This window comes from Penicillium diatomitis, assembly GCF_028827545.1.
Source record: "Penicillium diatomitis strain IBT 30728 chromosome Unknown utg000003l_segment0_segment0, whole genome shotgun sequence".
Taxonomy (NCBI): domain Eukaryota; kingdom Fungi; phylum Ascomycota; class Eurotiomycetes; order Eurotiales; family Aspergillaceae; genus Penicillium; species Penicillium diatomitis.
This window is the reverse complement of record NW_026623175.1, coordinates 108144-129142: the sequence shown is the minus strand read 5'-3', so window position 1 is coordinate 129142 and position 20999 is coordinate 108144. Positions and strand designations below refer to the sequence as shown.

Genomic DNA, 20999 nt, shown 5'->3' with positions numbered 1-20999 from the left:
GACCACAAAGCAAGGCTCGAGGGTCTCCTTCTCCCGGCAGGAAGACTCTCGAATTCTCTTCTCTTCCAATTGTCTGTGAACCCGATGATATGCACGCCTGCGGCGCTGATCATGCCAATTGCGAACAGCGATGGGAATGGACCCAGCCAATGGTTCTCGAGTGGAGATCTTCCTGAGCACAGTATATATAATGATCTCAACGGAAGCTATGGTGTGCTTTGGAAGACACGGTAAATCTTGATCCAGAACATCCTAGTTGGTGACGGCGAGCACCTCGCTTGTTCATTTCGACAATGCCAAACACCGTTGCTCTGCTCACTGCGCTTGCAGCGCTTGTTCCGAATGCTCTGGCACAGGCAAACACATCGTACGTGGACTACAGCAAAGAACCACAGCCCAGCCTCGACAAGCAGACACTGGCAAAGGTCCACTATGGATTCCCCGACTGTTCAGCGGCGCCTTTGAATACGAGCCTCGTGTGTGACAAATCTGCTCGTGCTCATGACCGTGCCGCTGCCTTGATCGCACTGATGACGTTGGACGAGCTGATCCAAAGCACCGGAAACACTATCTACGCCATCCCACGTCTCGGTTTGCCAGCGTACGACGTTTGGGTGGAAGCGCTGCATGGTCTGGATCGTGCGAACAACACGAAATCGGGCGACTGGAGCTGGGCGACGTCGTTCCCTTCTCCTATTCTTACCATGTCAGCCCTCAACCGCACGTTGATCCATCAGATTGGTGATATCATCTCCACTCAGGGTCGGGCATTCAACAATGTCGGACGCTACGGCCTCGATGTCTACGCCCCCAACATCAATGCCTTCCGCCATCCGGTGTGGGGTCGTGGCCAGGAGACGCCTGGTGAGGATGCATACAAGCTGTGCTCTGTCTATGCGTATGAGTACATTACCGGTATCCAAGGAGGCGTCGATCCCGAGGACCTCAAACTGGTGGCCAATGCCAAGCACTTTGCTGGCTACGACATCGAAAACTGGGATGACCACTCTCGACTGGGCAACGACTTGAACATCACTCAGCAAGACCTGTCTGGATACTTCACTCCCCAGTTCGTCGCCGCCGTGCGTGATGCGCGAGTGCACAGCGTGATGTCCTCGTACAATGCTGTGAACGGCGTGCCTAGCAGTTCCAACTCCTTTTTCCTGCAGACTTTGCTGCGCGACACCTGGAACTTTGTGGAGGACGGCTTCGTCTCCTCTGATTGCGGCGCCGTCTATGGTGTTTTCAACCCGCATGGGTATGCGGCCAACGTCTCGGGTGCTGCAGCCGACTCGATGAGAGCCGGCGTGGATATCAACTGTGGAACTGTCTACCAGCATCACCTGAATGAGTCCTACTACTACGGTGACATCTCCCGCAGCGAGATTGAGCGTGCAGTCACCAGACTCTACTCTAATCTTGTCAGCCTCGGATACTTTGACGGTAACGAAGGCCCCTACCGCAACCTGACGTGGTCCGACGTTGTCAAAACCGATGCCTGGAACATCTCATACGAGGCGGCAGTGGAAAGTATCGTTCTGCTGAAGAACGATGGAGTTTTGCCTCTTTCCAAGAAGGTCAAGAGCGTTGCTTTGGTTGGGCCCTGGGCCAATGCGACTACCCAGATGCAAGGCAATTACTATGGTCCGGCCCCCTATCTTACGAGTCCACTGAGTGCGCTCAAGGCATCAGACCTGAGCGTCAACTACGCTCTCGGCACCAATATCTCCTCCAAGTCTACCGACGGGTTCGCTGCCGCAATGGAAGCGGCCAAGAACTCTGATGCTATCGTCTTCGCTGGCGGTATTGACAACACCATTGAGGCCGAGGGTATGGATCGTCAAAACATCACATGGCCTGGCAATCAGCTTGAACTCATCAAGCAGCTGAGCGGCCTTGGAAAGCCTCTAGTTGTTCTCCAGATGGGAGGTGGTCAGGTTGACTCTTCTGCATTGAAGGAAAACAAGAACGTGAACGCTCTCGTCTGGGGTGGTTATCCCGGCCAGTCAGGTGGCAAAGCCATTCTGGATATTTTGACTGGTAAACGTGCGCCGGCAGGTCGCTTGACCACGACGCAGTATCCCGCAAAATACGCAGAGCAATTTCCCGCGACTGATATGAACCTGCGTCCATCCGGTGATAACCCAGGACAGACTTATATGTGGTACACTGGCACTCCCGTGTATCCCTTCGGCCACGGACTATTCTACACAACATTCCAGGCCTCAATGGGTTGCAACAAGGGTAGGGAGAAGAACACCTCCTTCGACATCGTTGACCTGCTCTCCCAGCCCCACGCAGGCTACAATGTGATCGAGCAGGTCCCTTTCCTCAACTTCACCGCGGACATCAAGAACACCGGCAAGGTTGAGTCAGACTACACAGCAATGTTGTTTATCAACACTACCGCCGGTCCTGCCCCATACCCAAATAAGTGGCTGGTCGGCTTTGACCGACTCGGCTCCATCAAGCCAGGAAAGTCTGACAGCATGGTCCTTCCTATCACGCTGGACGACGTCGCTCGAGTGGACGAGCTGGGCAACCGTATCGTTTACCCCGGCAAGTACGAGTTGGCATTGAACAATGAGCGTTCCGTTGTGACGTCCTTCACCTTGACTGGTAACGCCACTACCCTCGCCAAGTGGCCACTGGAGAAGCAGCTCATTCCTCCTGCCAAGTAAGTATTGAGTGGATGTGGTGTGAGAGAAGTCGTGATTGTTATGAAGTAATGAGACATGTGGTTTGACTTATCGTGAGAGTAATTCAAGTCGTGGACGCATACACATGTATCGATCTATTTAGCGACGAATGAACATGACCAAAAGGATTCAAACTAGTTCATAGGCGATAAATTTCACCTATTTAACCCTGAATTGACTTTGCCATTGGCGTCTATTAAATTCATGAATGAAAATGAAGCGAGTTTCACCTTCATATCCATCGTTTAATGAGGTGCCCGATGACATTTGAGAATGCAAAACATACATTGTTCACTCAATCCACTACAACACCTCATTAGTACAAAATTTTGAACACCCATGCAAACTGATCAGCACAAGCAACCTCCTCGCTCACTGAAAAAACGACAGAACCGTTGTCCGTTTTGTGAGAAGGCACAATCTCCCCATGTTTCTTGCCTCCGACAACAGTCACCCGATCATTCTGCATCCACGGGACAGGGCTATTCAAAGTCAGGGTACTGTTCGGTTTGGCGAGAGCGTGAATGTAAAAGGCGTCTTCGGAAATAGTGAACCGAATGTTGTCTCCCTCCTGTGGCGTGACAAACCAGTAAGTAGTGTTGAAGATTGCCTCCGCGTGGCTCTTGATCCATTTGCCGGCCTCTCGCAGATGCTGTTTTTCCACGTCGATGATCGTCCCGTTAGCAGTGGGACCGACGTCTAGCAGGAAGTTACCGTTCTTGCTGACGATATCGATCAGGCTCGTCACAATCTCACTAGCATTCATGTAGCTTGCGAGGGGTGTGGCGCGATTGTAGCCGTAACTGAATGGATCCATTCCCAGATTACTCTCCCACTTGCGCACTTGAACGCCATTGTAACGGGCATACTCGGGCGTATCAAAGTCTCCGGGAAGACCGCAACGGGCGTTCATGGCCACTTGGCGATTTTGCTCGGCGGCCTTGTTGAACCATGCGCTAGCGAATTCCTGGGTCTTGTTGGGTCCGCCGATGTCGCACCACATGATTTCTGTGCCTAGTTCTGCTAGGGTGTTCATCTCAGGGACGATCTTGTCGGTCACGTAGTCGTTGAGAGGAACATAGCCCGTGTATGGCAGAGATTCGTTAGTGAAGGGGTTGGTCGCATTGCCTTGAGCATTCTTAGTAACTCTGACTGAAATTTCGCGGAAGGAAATTTTGGAGAACCTCACCTCCTGGCCACGATGAGAATCCATACTTCTTGTAGTCCGGGTGGAACCATTCAGGGAGAGAGTAGTACACGGCACGATGTAAATGAGGCTGGTACTTCTTGGAGGCATCGAACAGTTCCTATCAAGCGTGTGAGGTGCCGTTGTCAGATCAAAGCCTTGAAGTCTCGGAACGAAGCCACGTCTACTCACCTTGATAAGATTGCGATGGGGTGTCAAAGCGATCGATGTCCGCTTCGTCACATTCTCTGGCAGATCAAATAGCGCATATCCTTCGTGGTGCTTGCTAACTTGAACAAAGTAATTCGCTCCGGCGTCCGCGAACAAGTCGACCCATTCTTTTGGGTCCCATGCGCTCACAGAGAATTGAGGAATGAAATCGTCATAGACAAAGTCCTTGCCATAAGTTTTAAGATGATATTGATACGTCTCCGAGGAAGCATTAGGACCTGAGTTCAGAGCCCACCAGTACCTTGAGAATGAGAGGGAGATGAGCTGATCTGGCACAGAAAATTGCAACAGCAACGTGGAACATAGGTCTTACCATTCGGCATATCCTTCCTTCTTACCCACGTTCCCCCAGCCAGGAACCGAGTATGCTCCCCAGTGAATAAAGATACCGTACTTGGCGTTATTGTACCAATTTGGTGACTCGTGGCTGTAGACGGACTCGTACGTAGCTTCGTACTTTTTGATCCCGTATGTTGCCTGGAATTCGTATGTTGAGGACGACACATGATGGCCTTGGATCTTCACGGTTGCAGGACCAGTTGACCCCGAATCATGTCCCTGACGATTCCGAACTCCAACTTCGACGATGGCTTGATCACCAGGTCCAAGTCTCTTTATGACACCTTCGGTCACCGTCTCTAAGCCGGGTGCATCAATGATGACTCGCGCATCGTGCTTGCGAAGTACAAATTCGGATCCGACGTTGTTGACGATGACTTCCACGATCTGAACCTTGTCGGTACCCTCCATCCATTTCTGAGTGGAACGGGCATACTGAACCGACAGACGGGTTGAATTGCACTCAACCTTTGTCACTGGAATCAACGAGAGGGCAAAGACATGCAGTTTTGTATCGACTGACGCACCGCCGGGGGATGTGGATGCTCCAGCAGAACTGTTCGGGAAGGTCAAGGATACCAGTTCCTTAGAAGAATCCAGCCAATTGGTCGTCTGGAAGATATTGGACCGATTGAAGTTGGTCTCGTTCTCTGTCAGATAGTGGGTGAATATAAGATCTCCCCCTGCAGGGTATGGCCAGCTCCACCAGGCAGGCACCAAAAGTGGACCGCTTGTAGAACTGCCGTCTGCATATTTTGCTGTGACGGAGCTGGAGGCCATTCCTGATTCAGACGCAGCGAGCATATGATAGCTGAAGTAATTGCCTCGAGGGATGTCAACTGTCTGTCCCTGCACCAGGATGTTGTCGAAGCCTGTCGCATTATAAGACGGAAATTGATAATTGACGCCCCCGTATACGAATCTCTCAGGCGGAATCTGAGAGGCAGGATAGGAGTCTATGGAACGTCACGTCAATCTGGGCATTCTTTCTCTTGCAAGGACTTCGGTGGCCATCGGCTCAATCGATCTAGTCTGGGATATTGGCCCCATGAAGTAAGTGATCTGGGGACAGTTGCATACTTCCATCACTATCAAAGCTGGACTCATTTGGTTTCATGCCGAAAGCGCGATTGTTAAGCCACGACTGCAAATCAACAGCAAAGGATGGATTGCTGGTTGATAGACTCTTATATTCATTTTGAGGTTTGAAGATGACCCCAGTCGTCGGCGTCACGAAGTATGCCGCAAAGGCAGAAAGTATATACGGGCTTAGGCCAACCATACTGAGGATGATATTGACCCGTGGTGGTAAAATGAGGTATGAGCGCTTACCAAGTGACTCTTCCAACGCGTAGAGGACTTTCAAGGTGTTGCAAGGCTCTCCGTCTATTTAAGTACGCGGTCTGCGTTGATTGTCCTCATGCTGCATCCCACTACCCAAATCCTGGACCGTCAAACGGCCTTTGAAGGTCTTGTGCGGGTGGACTGGAGCAAAGGGTACCAACTCCCCCCCGGCTTGGTGATCGACCCCCATCGATCCCCGTCGGTGATGGCGTGCAGACCTCCGCACTTGGGGAAGCTGCATCGGGTGTTTTCCCATTGCAACTCAACGGAAGAATTGCCACATTTCGGGTAAAATCAGGGTGATCTGCAAATTCACCTGCCTTGGAAATGACGACAAAGGCTGGATTCCCCCGAGACAGCGCTAGTCACGGGCATCATCGAGGGCGGATTTTTGGGCAAACAATGGCTCTCCGCGGGGAACAATGGCTGTGGTTCTCGGGGAATCTTGACAATGACACCTCATTGTCAGGTGAAGGCCTTTCGGCTGCTTCGAAATAACAAGGACCGAGGAGGCCGCAGGACTATGGAAGAGCATAGAGGAGCTGTAGAGTGCGTGGATGCTTGACGGGTAAACGACAGACTGGCAGGCGAGGCCGTCCCACACTTGAATAGGACAACTCGAGGTGGATTCCGACTTTATGTAGAGACCCGATTAACCGGTAGAGACGCTATGCTGATATGACACTAATGTACAGACATGGAAAAGAGAATTCTATACACGCTTGGAAGGATGCGCCCTGCCCTCTTTCACTTCTTTTTCGAGCTCATTCAAGGCGGCCGCGTAGGTTGATTGAAGTGATTTGATGGAATCAATCTTCACCCGAACACGATCAACCAAGGCAGCACGTGTGATGCGGCCGTCGACGCTGGCGACGATCTCGTTGGCGAACCATCGACCTTCGCGATGTGCGACCAGAGACCACGCAGAGCCCTCACGACCGGCACGGGCTGTACGTCCCACGCGGTGCACGTAAGTTGTCACGCTAGGCGGAACATCATAGTTGATGACATGCGTCAATGATGGAAGATCTAGACCTCGAGAGGCGCGATCGGTAGCGACGATGACGGAGATGCGACCCCCGCGGTACGCAGCAAGCGTCTTGCGAGAGGCAGAAGACTTGTTTGACTTGATGATAGTCCCCATGCAATTGGCAAGAGGGGGGTGCAGGAGCGACATCAAGCGAGACAGTCGCGAGGCAGCCTCGGACGATTTGGCAAAGATAAGAACAGTTTTCAGGGAACTGGCAGTCTTCGGGAGAGCCTTGACTCGTCTTGTTGCAGGTTTCTTGTCTGAAGATAATTCATCGGAAGCATCTGACAGGTCGGTCTCGGAATCGGATGAAGAGTCAGAGTCGGAAGACGAATCAGAGGAGGAAGAAGAATCGGAAGAGGATCCAGACGAGGATGTATCATCATCAGAAGACTCATCGGAGCTAGAGTCATCAGAGCTCGAATCGTCCGAGCTAGTGTCGTCCGAGCTAGTGCTTTCGGAGTCGGAAGGCGAAGTTTTGGCCCTGGGAACGATCGATTTGACTTTATTCGTGTCAATCTTGATGTGCTCCAGAAGTAATTGCAAAAGATACAGCGGTTTCTGAGACGCATCATCAACAGGAATGACGTGCTCATGCAAGGTGGACGGCAGGGTGAAATCGGCATCGGCGTGAGATGCAGAGGCCTCCTCTGCTCCGGTGTTTTTCTCGGCGCCAATTATGACCATCTTCGGGTTATCAAGACGAAGGGAATTCAACTTGGTAATATCGCGAGTCATTGTGGCACTCAGGATCACCTTTCGAGGGGGGTGAGTATCAATAGATAGCCTAAGGTCATGGAGAAGTTGACCGCCAGGCCCAAAAGTGTCGGGTGCTTGACGTGAGTTGAGTGATCCCATAATCACATCAACCCATTCTTGGAAACTCTCGTTGAGCAACCGATCAGCTTCATCAATAACAAGCCACTCCAAGTGCTTCAAGGTGAAGCCTTTCGTGTATCGGATATGATCGACCAGACGGCCGGGTGTGCAAATAAGAATGTCGACGTTTGGCTCAGCTCGCTGAACATAACCGGGCAAAAAGCCATCTGTATCCAAAGCTTCGTTCACGCAGTCCTCCAAGTTAAAGTCCATCCAGTCATTGCCTTGCAATCCGGATTTCTGTCGTTGTTCGACAGTGGCCGGGTTGTAAACCTGGTCAACACGCATAAGGATCTTCTGCTCCTCCTTGATCGCCACATTGCCCACTGCACTTCCAATGTGGAGGCGAGACCCCGAAGCGCATAGTTCACATGCGTCACGAGCTTGCTTAACAAGTTCTCTCGTTGGAACGACGATCAGACCCCGTAGTCGCGAAGAAGGCCGAGGGGTGAGGGACGTGACCATAGGAAGAACATATGACAAAGTTTTTCCGGATCCAGTGGCAGCACTCACGCAAAGATCACCAGGATGATGATTCTTGCCTTTCAGTAGGAGGGGGATGACAGCCTTCTGCACAGCAAATGCGTCTTTGTAACCGTGTTGCTGGAGAATCCGCAGCAATTCCGGTTTAATACCAAGCTCGGAGAAAGCGGCTCGTTCGCTGGCAGGTGTTTGCAAGGGATTCGCGAGCCACGGCGGCAGGGAGGAATATGTGGGCGCCTCGTAAATCTCAGGTGGATTTTCTGGCTGTGGTAGCGGCTCGAGGCCTTTTGCGATGACAGGCTCTGCGGTTAATTCGGCTGGCGCCTCTGTCTTGTCTTCAACCTTCTTTTGCTTTGCGCTAGCAGCTTGCTTTGTCCGCTCGAACTTGGACAAAATGCTAGCGTGTTTTTCCTTCGAGGACTTGCGACGACGTCCCTCGTCTTCGGAGGACTCGGACGAGGAATTGTCCGCTTTCACAACCTTACTGGACTTGGCTTTCGAGCCATCTTTCTCTGACTTTGTGGCGCGGTCCTTCTTGCGTTCCTTGGGAGAGCGATTGGACTTCTGAGCCATAGTTTCCACGTCGCTCCCCTCCAGTGCATTCTTCAAGCGTCTGCGCTTAGTTGTGCTTCCATCAGTGGGCGATACCGCAGAGGATAGACTGTCGCGCTTCTTGGATTTCGTGAGTGGGGTAGAGGTATTGGCAGTGGAGGTCTCGAGGCCTCGCTTTCGCTTGTGAGCCTTTGATGACTTCGCAGGGGATTCCATTTTTGAAGATCTGGATTCGTTCTTCGAATTGACCATTGGCCTTCGAATTTCTCGGAAGCGCTGCTGTTGCTGCAGTCTAATTCTAGTGGGCGCTTTTTTTCTCCACCATGCCGGCATTACACCGAAGCTCACCTTACCGCCCTGTTGACCGCCCCTTGCTCTCCGTTTCACTGTATGCCAAGCCAGTTTAAGCTTAAGCTCTTAGCAAGTCGTGCTTGTGATAACTAGCGGCCGGCCTGTTCATGACTGAATGAATATCTTGACCCTGTCGCCATGGGCAGAGTGAAACACTTCAGAGATACCGCTGTGTTGTCTCATTTCGATTGGCCGCGACTAAATTCTCACAATGCCGTATAACATTGCGTGAGTACCCACTACTATTCAGGGGACCGCGACGCCGCACGACCGCTCGAGACACTGATTAGCAAGTTGTATGCGATAGCATGGTCAGTGACTTTTTTTCCCTCAATCAGGTGAGTTGATATTTTTTTTATTTTTACTCTGTGACATGTGAGCCTTTGCTAATTTGGATTCAAGGTGGAATCGAAAGTCACATCTATCAGCTATCGTCGGTACGAAGACCTCGGCTGTTCACCACATCCATACCTATCGGCACTAATATCTCCCTAGAAACTTATCGACCGTGGGCATAAAGTCATCATCATCACACATGCCTACAAAGACCGAACAGGAGTTCGCTATTTGACCAATGGCCTGAAGATCTACCACGTTCCTTTCTTCGTCATTTACCGAGAAACAACCTTTCCGACTGTGTTCTCATTCTTCCCCATCTTCCGCAACATCGTCATTCGCGAACAGATTGAAATTGTGCACGGCCATGCCAGTCTCAGTAGCTTCTGTGGAGAAGCCATCCTCCACGCGCGTACGATGGGCCTACGAACAGTCTTTACCGATCACTCACTATTTGGCTTTGCGGATGCTGCGTCAATCTTGACAAATAAGCTGCTCAAATTTACTTTGAGTGATGTGGACCATGCGATCTGTGTCAGCCATACTTGGTGAGTTCCTACAACACATACTTCCTCCCGCTTCTCTGACCTATTAAAGTAAGGAGAACACTGTGCTTCGAGCATCTTTGGACCCTCTCATGGTCTCGGTGATTCCAAACGCGGTAGTAGCTGAGAACTTTCGCCCATTGTCAAACGATTCTCGAGCAGCGGACCAGGGTGCCATGTCCCCAATCGATCAACGGCCACAACCTGCACCAATTGGCCCGGACGATACCATCACCATTGTGGTCATTTCACGGCTTTTTTACAACAAGGGAACCGACTTGCTCATTGCCGCGATACCTCGTATCTTGGCATTGAACCCTAACACGCGGTTCATCATTGCTGGTTCTGGACCTAAGGCTATCGACTTGGAGCAAATGCTGGAACGCAATGTTCTGCAAGACAAGGTTGAGATGCTGGGTTCGGTTCGTCATGAAGAAGTTCGAGACGTCATGGTGCGTGGACATATCTACCTGCATCCCAGCTTGACAGAGGCGTTCGGCACGGTGATTGTTGAAGCTGCCAGTTGCGGTCTCTATGTGGTCTGTACGCGGGTCGGCGGCATTCCTGAAGTGTTGCCGCAGCACATGACCACCTTTGCCAAGCCCGAAGAAGACGATCTTGTGGTTGCCACCAGCAAGGCTATTGCTGCTTTACGTTCAAACAAGGTCCGAACCGATCGTTTCCACGATCAGGTGAAGATGATGTATTCGTGGAGAGATGTCGCTGAACGAACGGAGAGAGTCTATAAGGGCATTACCGGCGATATCAGCCCCGAGGAGTTCTATGGTTACTACCCCGGTCAAGGCTGGGAGGTCAGCGGGGATCGAGTGCGCAGTTTTGCCCTCATTGATCGACTGAAGCGATATTACGGCTGTGGTGTCTGGGCCGGCAAGCTGTTTTGCTTTTGTGTTGTCATTGACTTTCTCATCTACGTGTTTCTTGAGATGTGGTTTCCGCGCGCCAATATCGATATTGCTCGCAGCTGGCCGAGAAAGCCCCCAGCGGACAAATCCCACTCATCAAACGGGGGGCGCAGGGATCAATGATGAGAACTCACAAAATCAACGGTTTCCCGACGGCCGCAACTTAGGAGCAAAACCGGTTGTACATATTTTTTGCGACGTCTACCTGATAAATATCAGGTATTCAATAGTGAGACCTGCCTTCCCGCCTTCCTGTTACTCACAGCGGCATGTGTCCATACCACTACGAGCGAAATTTACTTCATCTACATTGTCATACCGTGCAACAAGCTTGGTAGATATCGTTTCATGTCTTGCTTGATTTCGTCACATTGTATCGAGAACACCTCAACGCTTAGTGCTAGGCTCATACTTCCATTCAGCAGCCACGGTCTCAGCAGACTCTGGACGCATATCCGCCGCAGAACGATCCGCCTTGTTTCCACGCTGGCCGCTGACATTCTGTTCACGTTCCAAGCCACGCTGGTTAGGCATGTCGCGCTCGATACTTCGGTCATCCATCGACGAGCCCACGCCCTCGAGACCGGATCCCTGCTTCTTGCGGCCATGTGCACCGTCGTGGGCGAGCTCTGAGCTAGTCTGGCCACTGATGGGCTTGCCCATGCCTGTGTGAAGGTCTGCGGATGTGGATCCAGTCATGGTGTCGGCGGCAGAGGTGTAGACGCCCTCCTTGTCGTCGGAAGGCATGACGGCCGGATTGTCGGCCTGGCTACCGACTTCACCCTGTGCGTTGGCCGAGTACGAGTTGCCGGCGGGTGCGGTGCCGAGAGGGTGCTTTTCCATGTGGAATTCTGAACGCTGGTCGGCCTCGTTGACTTTCCGGCCGACCTGGTGCTGATGGAGGAGTATGGAGGTTAATTTCAGTGGTTCTGTTTGGTTCTTGAGAGGCTGTGATGCGCAAGTTTGATTCAAGACTTACGCCTTTTTGTGTGAGTGGAGCTTCCGGGGCCACGGAGGGCTTGAAGGCACCCTGGTTGGTGACGGAATCGGCGTTGTTCAAAGTGCTCATGATGGATTGCTTTTGATAGTTCGAGGACGTAAGTTGACTTGAGGTTGGGATTGATTCTTGGTGACTTGAAGAATATGTTGGACAGATGAATCAAATGAGGATATGTAGATGAATTGTTATTGAGTATGAGATGTTGTAAGGAAGACTTGCTTCGCCTCCGCGTCTGTAATGCTTTATACTTATGCATACATGTCAGTGACTTCCGACTCCTACCGCCTACAGTAGTGAAGCATCATTGAAGCGTTGTATACCAAAGAACGTGACGTCACATTCAGCGTTTCTGACTTCATTCATGCGAAATACTACTTCTGTACATAAGGTAGCTATGTCCAAGCTCGAAGATGTCAGTCGCGTGGGAAGCTACCAGGATTACTTGGACTCTACGGCCCCGACGCTTTGGTTCTCAAGTCATGTCATCGTTTGATGTGGGTTCGGTCTCAGGCAAGCACTCGGGAGACACCTACAGGAAGGAAGAGCTAAGAGATAAGGGAGAAGAGATGAGAGTCATCAGTGGATCATCCGAAGCAGTCGTGATGTTCCAAACGAAGATCGCTCTTTTTGGGGGCTATGTGGAGACATTCTGATCGATAGTATCCTGGTCAAGATGATGTTTCTGTCTGTTCTTTCCTGTTTCCGCTGAGTTGGATCCTGCGAGCGAATGCATCAGTATGCTTCGTTCTTGAAGGTATCCGATCTCATTGGAGGAACCGAGACCCGTGGCGGCGGGCCATCGGAGCAGTGGGTCAGCATCTGGAGTAGCGATCAGATCTAATTTATGCAACCGTGATCTTTAGAATAGCCATTTGAAACTGGAATCTTGAGATTGTTCAAGGGCGAGGCTCTGTATCGGACAGGTGATCACATTTGGAGTCGGTTCGACGTAGGCACAATAAGGTAGGTACTTTGTTAGACGCGGGATGTGGCAGACACCAAGTATGGATTGATATCTGGAAGTACAGGGTGGATCTCATTGCAAGGCCCGTGGGAATCAGTATAAACGCGCAAAAGTAGTATCTATCGTTATGTTACGAGACATCCCGGGTAGGGCTCTCAGATCAGCAACTCGATCGATCATGACCGCGCCCAGCAATGACGATGAAATTGAAAGCCGTGCATGCTCAGCACATCGCTTCTATCTTCTGGAAGATGCAACTCCTTGGGTCCCCTTTTCGACCTTCTGTCCATGAAGAGATCCACAGGATTACCGCATTACTGGGGGGCGACCCTCTTTGTTCCATCGCACACGACTCTGCACCCATTCCACGGCAGCCTGGACCCCCGATCCAAGTAAGGCGCTGACCGGCAGCACACGACTGTCTCGAATCCGACTCCCCTTGTCGCCCTCAAACACCTTGCGCACGAACCCTTCCTTGATGCGCACGACCTCCACACAATCTTCCCGATCTTGCTTGTTGGCCAACACCAAGATGGGCACACCGGCGACCGCGTCGTTCTGCAGGACCGACTCCAAAACCTGTCGGCATTCGTCCAATCGGCCAAAATCACTGCCGGTCGCATTGATTCCAATGGCTTGCTCGGAGAACTGATCGCCTGCACTCACGCTGCCGCGTGCAGGGCCCGACCCAGCACTCATGCTGGGTTGGCGGCCGGATACCGAAGCGAGACGAGAGATATCGGGGTCCTGGCCGACGTCGGTACTATCCACAACGAAGATGATGGCATGGCAGCTGGAGTAGTAACTTTGCCAGAGACCGCGCATGGAGATCTGACCGCCGACATCCCAGATCTTCAGGTTCATGTCGGAGAGGGAGATGGTAGTGACATTCTGACCGACCGTGGGGACCGTCTTGCCGGGGTCGGGGGCGGGTGCCCCATCTGAACGGGGTTGGTAGAGGGCTTTGATCTGCGAGAGAAGCGTGGTCTTGCCGGCGTTATCCAGACCAAGGAGAAGGACGGAGTATTCTATACGAGCGAGACGAGCGAGAGAAGGGGTTGAGTAAGCATGGAGACGGGATGGTTGCGAAGTGTTGAGGGTCTACTCGGGTGCAGAATCGCGAAGAGGGTGGGGGGGGGGGGACATTGGTTGACAGTGTCACCATACCTTCTTTGCTCGTCGCGTAGGTGTACAGGGACTTGGCCAGATGATACATGATCGCACGATCAAGATCGAAGGGACCGTCAGACGTCAATGTAGGGAATCATAGGGCTGTTGACGAGTGGGCCGTGGATCGTTGGAGATGACTTTGCGGGAGTCCCAGGAACCACGAGATCCTTGAGTTGAGGCTCCCGTCGGCATGACTCTGGAGTCTGGTCTGGACCTTTCCGGAGTTAATTGGGAGCACCCCTCTATAGCTTTAGCCGCGCAATCTGCCAACTGGCGCTGTTTCCGCGGTGAGTACTGAGTACTGCATCGGGACAGTAGGGTTTAGGGCTGAACAAGAGACTGGACACTGGACAGTCAGCAATGAAACAGTTCAACATGAACCTACCTAACTTGGTAGCTCTATTGCGCTACTACATACTTGGGTCAAGGACAGCAAGAAAGTGGTAACAGCAATAGTACGAATCCTACTGCGATTCTCGCGGCCCCAACTCATGACTGGTTCACGAAGGTGTAGAGTGCCCCAAGCTTACTTACTTGCACTACACCAGTCGTTTGTGTGGACTCCATACTGACCTCCCTATATATGGGGTTGAACTTTTGAAGTCAGTCATGATTTCCAGATAGCTACTATGCAAGTATGCAACACTACTGGCAGGCTGGTATACTCGAATCGGAAGCAGCACGACACCGACGAGCGAAGTATTTAGTATCTCGAGAACAAGAACATGTCGAATAATTACAAGCAATAAGAGATCGGGGAGGCAACTGTACCGACTTCAAAGTGGAATTGATTTCCTGTTGCCCAGAGGAGATCTAATCAGATGGGCTTTCCGGATCGGCTCTGAGTCACATATGCACGTCATGCACCCGTTCTCATGTACAGCTAGCCTAAGGTACTGTAATACTACTCCTATTGTGCACTGTGCAGTTTGTAGTTGGAACTATCCTGGGATTACTTGGATCGTTCTATCATGGTGCATTAGTTGCCTGTCAGTCCAACCCTCAGCACACTCAGAATGAGACACGTCGGACCGAAAGTCGTATCACAATCGCATGATAATTTACTCGACCAAAAACGGGATGAAAAGTATCCTCTCATAGTCTTCTATCATTATACTACTACTACTACTACTACTACTACTACTACTACTACTACTACTACTACTACTACTGTAGTAGTAGTTACCTAGTATCGACCAAACTAAAATGGTCCGACTGTAATTGAGAAAGTCTCTCAGCATCACGTCCTAAATGGTCATTCCACATACGGGGTTGACGGAACGCCTTTTGTCCTACGCAGAACAGCACCCTCAAGGTGAAGCTCTCTCATTTCTCGTAAGCGCAATATGCGTAGGTAATGGTGCTGTCAGACGGGAGTGATGCGAGAGTCCACTTCACTCGCGGGGCACCACGAATCCTGGTGGGCGATTGCCTGCTCCGGACAATGCGTGGATCACCCCAGTTTGTCAGCAACTTCGAGGGTGATTAACTATCGATCAACCGTGGGGACTTGAAAGTCTGTGCCGAACTGGCGATTTCTGGCAGGTGGAGGGAGGGAGAGATCCAGTCCGGCCCTGGAATCGCATATCATCGCCAGGTTTCCAGGGTCCACTTCATCCTCTTTTGGGAGCATCTCCCCCAGAATCGCCGAGTCTCCCCTCCCCGTCAATGAAGCGTCCGCCCCGGCCGTATCGGATCTAACAGTATTTTCCCTTTTTTTTCTCTCTCTCTCTCTCTCTCTCTCTCTCCCTCCTCTTGATCCCCATTCACTTTGACATCGCATCTGCATTCTTCCTTTCTTCTGGGGTTCATGGCTGCTCTCGGCCTCTATGAACTGTGGTCTCTCACCTGACAGCTTCGATTGTTGCTCGTCCACGAACGAGATCAGTAACCATTTTGATTCCTGATTTGCCCGGCTTGCATGACTCCAGTATGCCCCGCGCGGGTTGATGCAGAATCGGAGGTTCCGCCATCCGCAATGGAGACCGACACCGTCATCGTCGGTAGGTCGATCTCCCTCGTTGATGAACTTGAAGAATGGTCATAACCCATTGTGGGCGGCCTAACATACTGGCGCCGAAAGATTGCAATTGTCTCACTAACATTCCATCTTTCCGCGGGGGACCCATAAAAGGCAATGGACCGTCGGCGATGATCCTCTCATACATCCTTCATGGCCACATTCCGTTCTACTCGCGGAACCCTCCCCATCCCGACTCTCTACTGGACGCCAAATTAACAGAGGCCCCCAATCTCCTCGACGTAGACGTGGGAGCACTCACTGCCCACTTTGCGGCGTCTCGGTTGTCATATTCGACTCAGGCACTGCCTGTCAACGTCCTGTTAGACACTCTTGTGCGCCCTAGCCTAGACGTGGACGTGTCAGATTGCGCATCGAATGTCGAATGGCGGTACATGCCTGAAAAGGCGATTCCGCACCTCATCTTCGGCAATGCGCCTCGCCCAGGAGGCCAATGGACGGAGGATCCACATGGAGCAAGCTGGGATATTCAGACCTTGAGTTACGCTGCGATGCTTTCCCTGCCGGGATACTCATTTGTCGACCATCATCGTGCCGTGATAGGAGCGGACCTTCCGCCGTTCACCCGACCGACCCGACGAGAGATCGCGGACTACTTCGAGGCATATCCGGGCGCGGTGAAGATCGATGATGTCTTCCGCTGCGGCGAAGACGTCAAGGGGATCTCCCGTACGGACACTGGATTCTACATCAAATCTCACAACCTTCACTGCAAGCGGTTAGTGCTGGCCAGTGGCATATTCTCGGAAATCCTTCCACCCCCGGCGATGCTGCAGCCTGTACTGCAAACATCGTCTACTCCGACGATGCCGTTACTCGTGGTCGGCTCCGGGTTCTCTGCCGCCGACGCCATCATTTCCGCCCCGGCCCATCAAAAGATCCTGCACGTCTTTAGGTGGTCTCCCGGAGACCGTCCGTCCCCGCTGCGTGGATGCCATCAACACGCCTACCCGGAGTATGCCGGTGTGTATCGATTGATGAAGCGCGCGGCCCTGGCAAGCCGGACGGAGAAGAAATCCCAGCGGCCAAATGCTCGGCGAGGATCTTCCATGCCCTTCCTGGAATCCCGGCAGTGGGACGACATCTACGAAGGGCTTTCCAACGTGGAAATTGTTGAAGTTGCTATGAAGGATCACGCAGCTGAGGTCACATTCCGTCACGAGAACGGTTCAACATTCAAGCGGTTAGTTCAGGGGCTCGTGTACGCCGCAGGGCGACGCGGCACAATGGCCTACCTGGAGCCTGAGCTGCGCACCGAAGTACTGGAACATGATGAAGCCAACAACGACCTGGCTGTTTCAGGCCAGACATTGCGCGCCAGAGCGCTGGAAAATCTTCAAATTGCCCCTGACGTTTACATTATCGGCAGTTTAACTGGCGATTCACTCGTGCGCTTTGCTTACGGAGGTTGCGTTGTCACGGCAGGGCGTTTGATAGAGCATCGAGACGGTGATCGGGGGTCACGCAGCCCGTGTAGCAGCGCCGTCTCCACACGGCCCACTTCCTCGTCACTTCAAGCGATGAATGGTATGGACGGTCATCACGTCTACCCGGTCGCCGAGGCCGATCTCACTCGCGAAGACACTCTGCTAAGCAAGGTGTCCACCATACCTGCGCCGACGAACGTGCAGAGCTGGTGGAAGACGGTCGTACATATGTGGAAAGACTTGACACGATAAGGAGGCTTTATCCTTGAAGTTGTACATAATAAAACATCCCCTTTTTCGCTTTCGAGGGTACTATGACCGGACGATGTACCTGTACGCGATACTGCACTTTGGCGGGCACGGAGCCCTCCCTCCTCCACTCTTTGAGATTTGGTCTGATCTAGAATAGAGATTGTATTCGACTATGATAGTGCTAAGGCCATATCTTCCACTGTTTGTCATACAATTTACGTATATATTTTTGTGCCGTTCAGAGGATGGGCGAAGTCGGAGCTCTTGATCGCTTGTGAGAGCTGGAGGTTCACATTGGTTAGGGTGCCTCGCCCAAGGCATCCATTAACATCAATTTGCGAAAGTTCATCCATGTAGGCAGCGTACCTCGCGTGTGACGCGATCTGGCAGAGGAGCTCCAGTTATATGTCTAGGTTTTATTCGCCGCCGCTCCAAGATGGTCAACAATCATCTGCTGCTCAATCTGACACAAATTCGCCTGTCATCAGGTTTTACTGATACATTCTCTCTCTCAACAAAGCAGACAGCGTAACCACACGATATCCCCGACGACGCAGCTCGGGCAGTACTACGCTCAACATGGGCAGAGTCCATTCTCTCCGATCATGACACACGACTATACTGCCCGGCTTGACTTGGCTCAGGATGTGTTTCGCATTCAGACTTGCGAGCCGAATCTGCGCATCATGCGGATACACATCGCCCAGCGCAAGCTGATACCCCATGTGGCTGACAAGCTTGCGCATCCGTGTGCTGAAAAATCCCGAGCCAGGCCTGAAGAACCAGTTCTCCGGCGCATCGGACTGCTCAGCCTGTCGGTAGATATCCCGAATCATGTGCTCGACGGAGGAGATTTGCTCCGCGAGAACCACATAACTGAGTGAACGGGATCGTTCATCGTGCATGGCGTGGTTGGCGAGCTCGTTCCCGCCGCGGACAAGGTCTACCAGATCGTCTCGGTGGCCGTCTACTTGGGATCCAATGACGAAGAACGTCGCGGTTGCATGGTGGCACTGCAACAGACGGTGAATCTTGGATGTATGTGCCGAGGGGGCGTCGTCAATAGTCAAGGCAATCACTTTCTGCTCGATGGGATGGTAGAATAGCACATCGGGCCATCGGCGTCGAAAACAGGCGATGAGCCGACGAGGCGGTTTGTAGATCAGGTACAGAGGGCCTAGTACCAAGTACGCGTAGAGGATATAGCGAAACATGGCTGCGAAGATTGGCCAGAGCTCGAATAACAAATCGATGAAGAGGTTGAAGAGCCGGGCGAGATCCATCGCTGCAGATTCTGAGCCACGGGCGAGAGATGCCAATTCCAACCCTTCACTAATCTCGTGCACCTCGCGCAAGCGCAAAATGACTGCAGGTGGGTGGTCTTCCGAGCATCTCCACCCGACTGATTGTTGATGCGCGTCCTCTTCGCGTCTCAGACTAGTGAGTGACTTGCAGCTACGGCCGCCCGAAGCTGTCAGATCTTGATAGGTCACTCGCCAATTTCGAGAACTGGAGGCTTGACTGTCGACTCGAGTCACGAGTACTGGCTGGTAGCTACTAGCTAATGCTGTGCTAAGTTTACGCTGCTACCTGGAATACTTGAAGACTTGCACCCGGATGACTCGCCTCGCCTGGCTGAAACTAAATGTAGCTATGGATGGTCGTTATAAATACAACTTCTCTGTCAGCCGCCCCCGAGGAAATGAAAGAAAAAAGGCTATCCCAATTGTCGAAGCCGCACCATTCATCCCATTACCTGCAACTGATCCTCCGGGGGCCAGCGAGTCTGTGCAAAGCTCAAGCATCGCTTGATACTTTGCAGATACTTCCGCGTCGCTTCATCACTAAGAATGTGGGCTTGCTGGTCGCTTTGATGCAACTTTTCTCGGGCTGAACGTTCGTGAATACCAACCATGGTCACACCGATGGGCCAGGCACTGTAGTTTGTCAGTCTTGTCTCTGCGCTCCAGTGTGTAGGAAAGGAGGGCTGTCGGCGGACTTACGCTTTTCCAATACTCACTCGAAGATAGGCGTCATTTGCGTCGACGTATCTTCGCTGCTGGGCTTTATGAACGATTTCCACGATAGGTTCCAAAAGTCCGTCTTCCAGGTCGCCCTTCTCGAATCGGCGAAAGAGCGGCTTCAGATTCTCCCGAGACTGTAGCATGGCATTGTGGGCTTGTTTGCCTTGGAAACTCTCTCGAACCGTCACGTCACGTTTAGCCAAGGCCAACTCCCACTCGGACAAGACCATGTTGAAGTAGGACGCCAGTTGCCTGAACAGAAACTCTCGTGCCTCCTTCTCCTTGGGAGGCTTGGATCCAATGATCATTTGTCCGCCAGGTACCGGCTCCAATATCGTGGGAATTGGCCCGTCAGTCATTTTCTTCGCCATGGCTGCGCGCTTCCTCAATCGGCGGTACCTTCGCAGCCGAGCACGGTGGTTCTCGCCGAAAAGCCGCGCTGGCTCGTTCAGCGCCCGTAATCTTTTGGTAAGCTCCTCCTCATCGATGTTGTCTTCCTCGGCATCCTCGCTCGCAGGTGTCTCGCCACGCTCATCCTTTGCCGGTAGTTCAGGTAAGCCGAGCCTTCGTCGTCTCTCGCGTTCCTTCTTTGCCTCTTCTTCCTCCCTCTTCCTTTTATGCTCTTCTGCAATCCTGCGCTTCTTCTCTTCTCGCTCACGCGCCCGGTCTGCTTCTTCTTCTTCAAGTTTGCGCTTGTTCTTCAGCTTTTCCTCGCGCTCTCTTCGAAGTCGCTCTTGTTCCTTGTTATAGGCATCGATCCGCGCGGCTTCGACTTCTGCTCGGCGCATGTACTTTTTCGGTTGTTCGGACAGTGTAGGTTTTTCCTGGCTGGCTTCTGTAGTCTTGTTGGTTGCTGGAGCTTTGGCCTTGGAAATCTCCTTGGACATGAGCGCCGCGAAATCCATGGTGGAGTAGGGATGCGGGGGTGCGCTCTTTGTAGACTCTGACCGTGTCGAAAAAAAATTGGTGAATGAAAGGTGGTACCAGACGAAGATGTTGAGCCTCGATCACCGGTCACTGGTTGAGAGAGAAGCCCGTAGTTTGAGTTGGTGGTTCGGGGACGAGGTCGATCGACTCGAAGGAAACAGAGGGAATGGTTGTAAGCTCCGGTCTCCGCCCGCATTTGGGGAATTTCTCACCCACCCGCCGGGCTTCCATTACGCTCATCTTTCACCCTCTTCGCAATCGCAAATATCTCAGCACTTGAGCACCCGCATAATCCA

The 20999-nt window shown here is 52.2% G+C and overlaps 10 protein-coding genes across 10 annotated transcripts; 4 read left to right on the top strand and 6 right to left on the bottom strand.

Moving 5' to 3' along the window:
* Positions 1-293: 293 nt before the first annotated feature.
* xlnD (beta-xylosidase XylA) lies at positions 294-2681 on the top strand (the record flags this gene model as incomplete). The annotated part of the gene is made up of 1 exon (XM_056931915.1): positions 294-2681. One exon carries the CDS (start codon positions 294-296, stop codon positions 2679-2681), a length of 2388 nt encoding a protein of 795 aa, XP_056791874.1.
* A 334-nt stretch (positions 2682-3015) lies between these two features.
* On the bottom strand, positions 3016-5737 carry N7539_002311 (uncharacterized protein; the record flags this gene model as incomplete). Its single annotated transcript, XM_056931914.1, has 5 exons — positions 3016-3847; positions 3915-4006; positions 4078-4385; positions 4455-5327; positions 5536-5737. 5 exons carry the CDS (start codon positions 5735-5737, stop codon positions 3016-3018), a joined length of 2307 nt encoding a protein of 768 aa, XP_056791873.1.
* A 774-nt stretch (positions 5738-6511) lies between these two features.
* N7539_002310 (putative ATP-dependent RNA helicase DBP6) lies at positions 6512-8959 on the bottom strand (the record flags this gene model as incomplete). The annotated part of the gene is made up of 1 exon (XM_056931913.1): positions 6512-8959. The coding sequence occupies one exon, from the start codon at positions 8957-8959 to the stop codon at positions 6512-6514; it is 2448 nt and encodes an 815-aa protein (XP_056791872.1).
* Positions 8960-9305: 346 nt separating this feature from the next.
* On the top strand, positions 9306-11021 carry N7539_002309 (phosphatidylinositol N-acetylglucosaminyltransferase subunit A/GPI3; the record flags this gene model as incomplete). The annotated part of the gene is made up of 5 exons (XM_056931912.1): positions 9306-9322; positions 9402-9432; positions 9475-9531; positions 9590-9978; positions 10028-11021. 5 exons carry the CDS (start codon positions 9306-9308, stop codon positions 11019-11021), a joined length of 1488 nt encoding a protein of 495 aa, XP_056791871.1.
* Positions 11022-11285: 264 nt separating this feature from the next.
* Positions 11286-11967, bottom strand: N7539_002308 (uncharacterized protein; the record flags this gene model as incomplete). The annotated part of the gene is made up of 2 exons (XM_056931911.1): positions 11286-11792; positions 11878-11967. 2 exons carry the CDS (start codon positions 11965-11967, stop codon positions 11286-11288), a joined length of 597 nt encoding a protein of 198 aa, XP_056791870.1.
* A 1201-nt stretch (positions 11968-13168) lies between these two features.
* Positions 13169-14078, bottom strand: N7539_002307 (ADP-ribosylation factor family protein; the record flags this gene model as incomplete). Its single annotated transcript, XM_056931910.1, has 2 exons — positions 13169-13890; positions 14030-14078. The coding sequence occupies 2 exons, from the start codon at positions 14076-14078 to the stop codon at positions 13169-13171; spliced, it is 771 nt and encodes a 256-aa protein (XP_056791869.1).
* A 144-nt stretch (positions 14079-14222) lies between these two features.
* N7539_002306 (uncharacterized protein) lies at positions 14223-15257 on the top strand (the record flags this gene model as incomplete). Its single annotated transcript, XM_056931909.1, has 2 exons — positions 14223-14319; positions 15121-15257. The coding sequence occupies 2 exons, from the start codon at positions 14223-14225 to the stop codon at positions 15255-15257; spliced, it is 234 nt and encodes a 77-aa protein (XP_056791868.1).
* Positions 15258-16183: 926 nt separating this feature from the next.
* Positions 16184-17752, top strand: N7539_002305 (uncharacterized protein; the record flags this gene model as incomplete). Its single annotated transcript, XM_056931908.1, has 1 exon — positions 16184-17752. One exon carries the CDS (start codon positions 16184-16186, stop codon positions 17750-17752), a length of 1569 nt encoding a protein of 522 aa, XP_056791867.1.
* Positions 17753-18243: 491 nt separating this feature from the next.
* Positions 18244-19035, bottom strand: N7539_002304 (chitin deacetylase CDA4; the record flags this gene model as incomplete). Its single annotated transcript, XM_056931907.1, has 1 exon — positions 18244-19035. The coding sequence occupies one exon, from the start codon at positions 19033-19035 to the stop codon at positions 18244-18246; it is 792 nt and encodes a 263-aa protein (XP_056791866.1).
* A 716-nt stretch (positions 19036-19751) lies between these two features.
* N7539_002303 (mRNA splicing protein PRP18) lies at positions 19752-20681 on the bottom strand (the record flags this gene model as incomplete). Its single annotated transcript, XM_056931906.1, has 1 exon — positions 19752-20681. One exon carries the CDS (start codon positions 20679-20681, stop codon positions 19752-19754), a length of 930 nt encoding a protein of 309 aa, XP_056791865.1.
* Between the last annotated feature and the right edge of the window lie 318 nt (positions 20682-20999).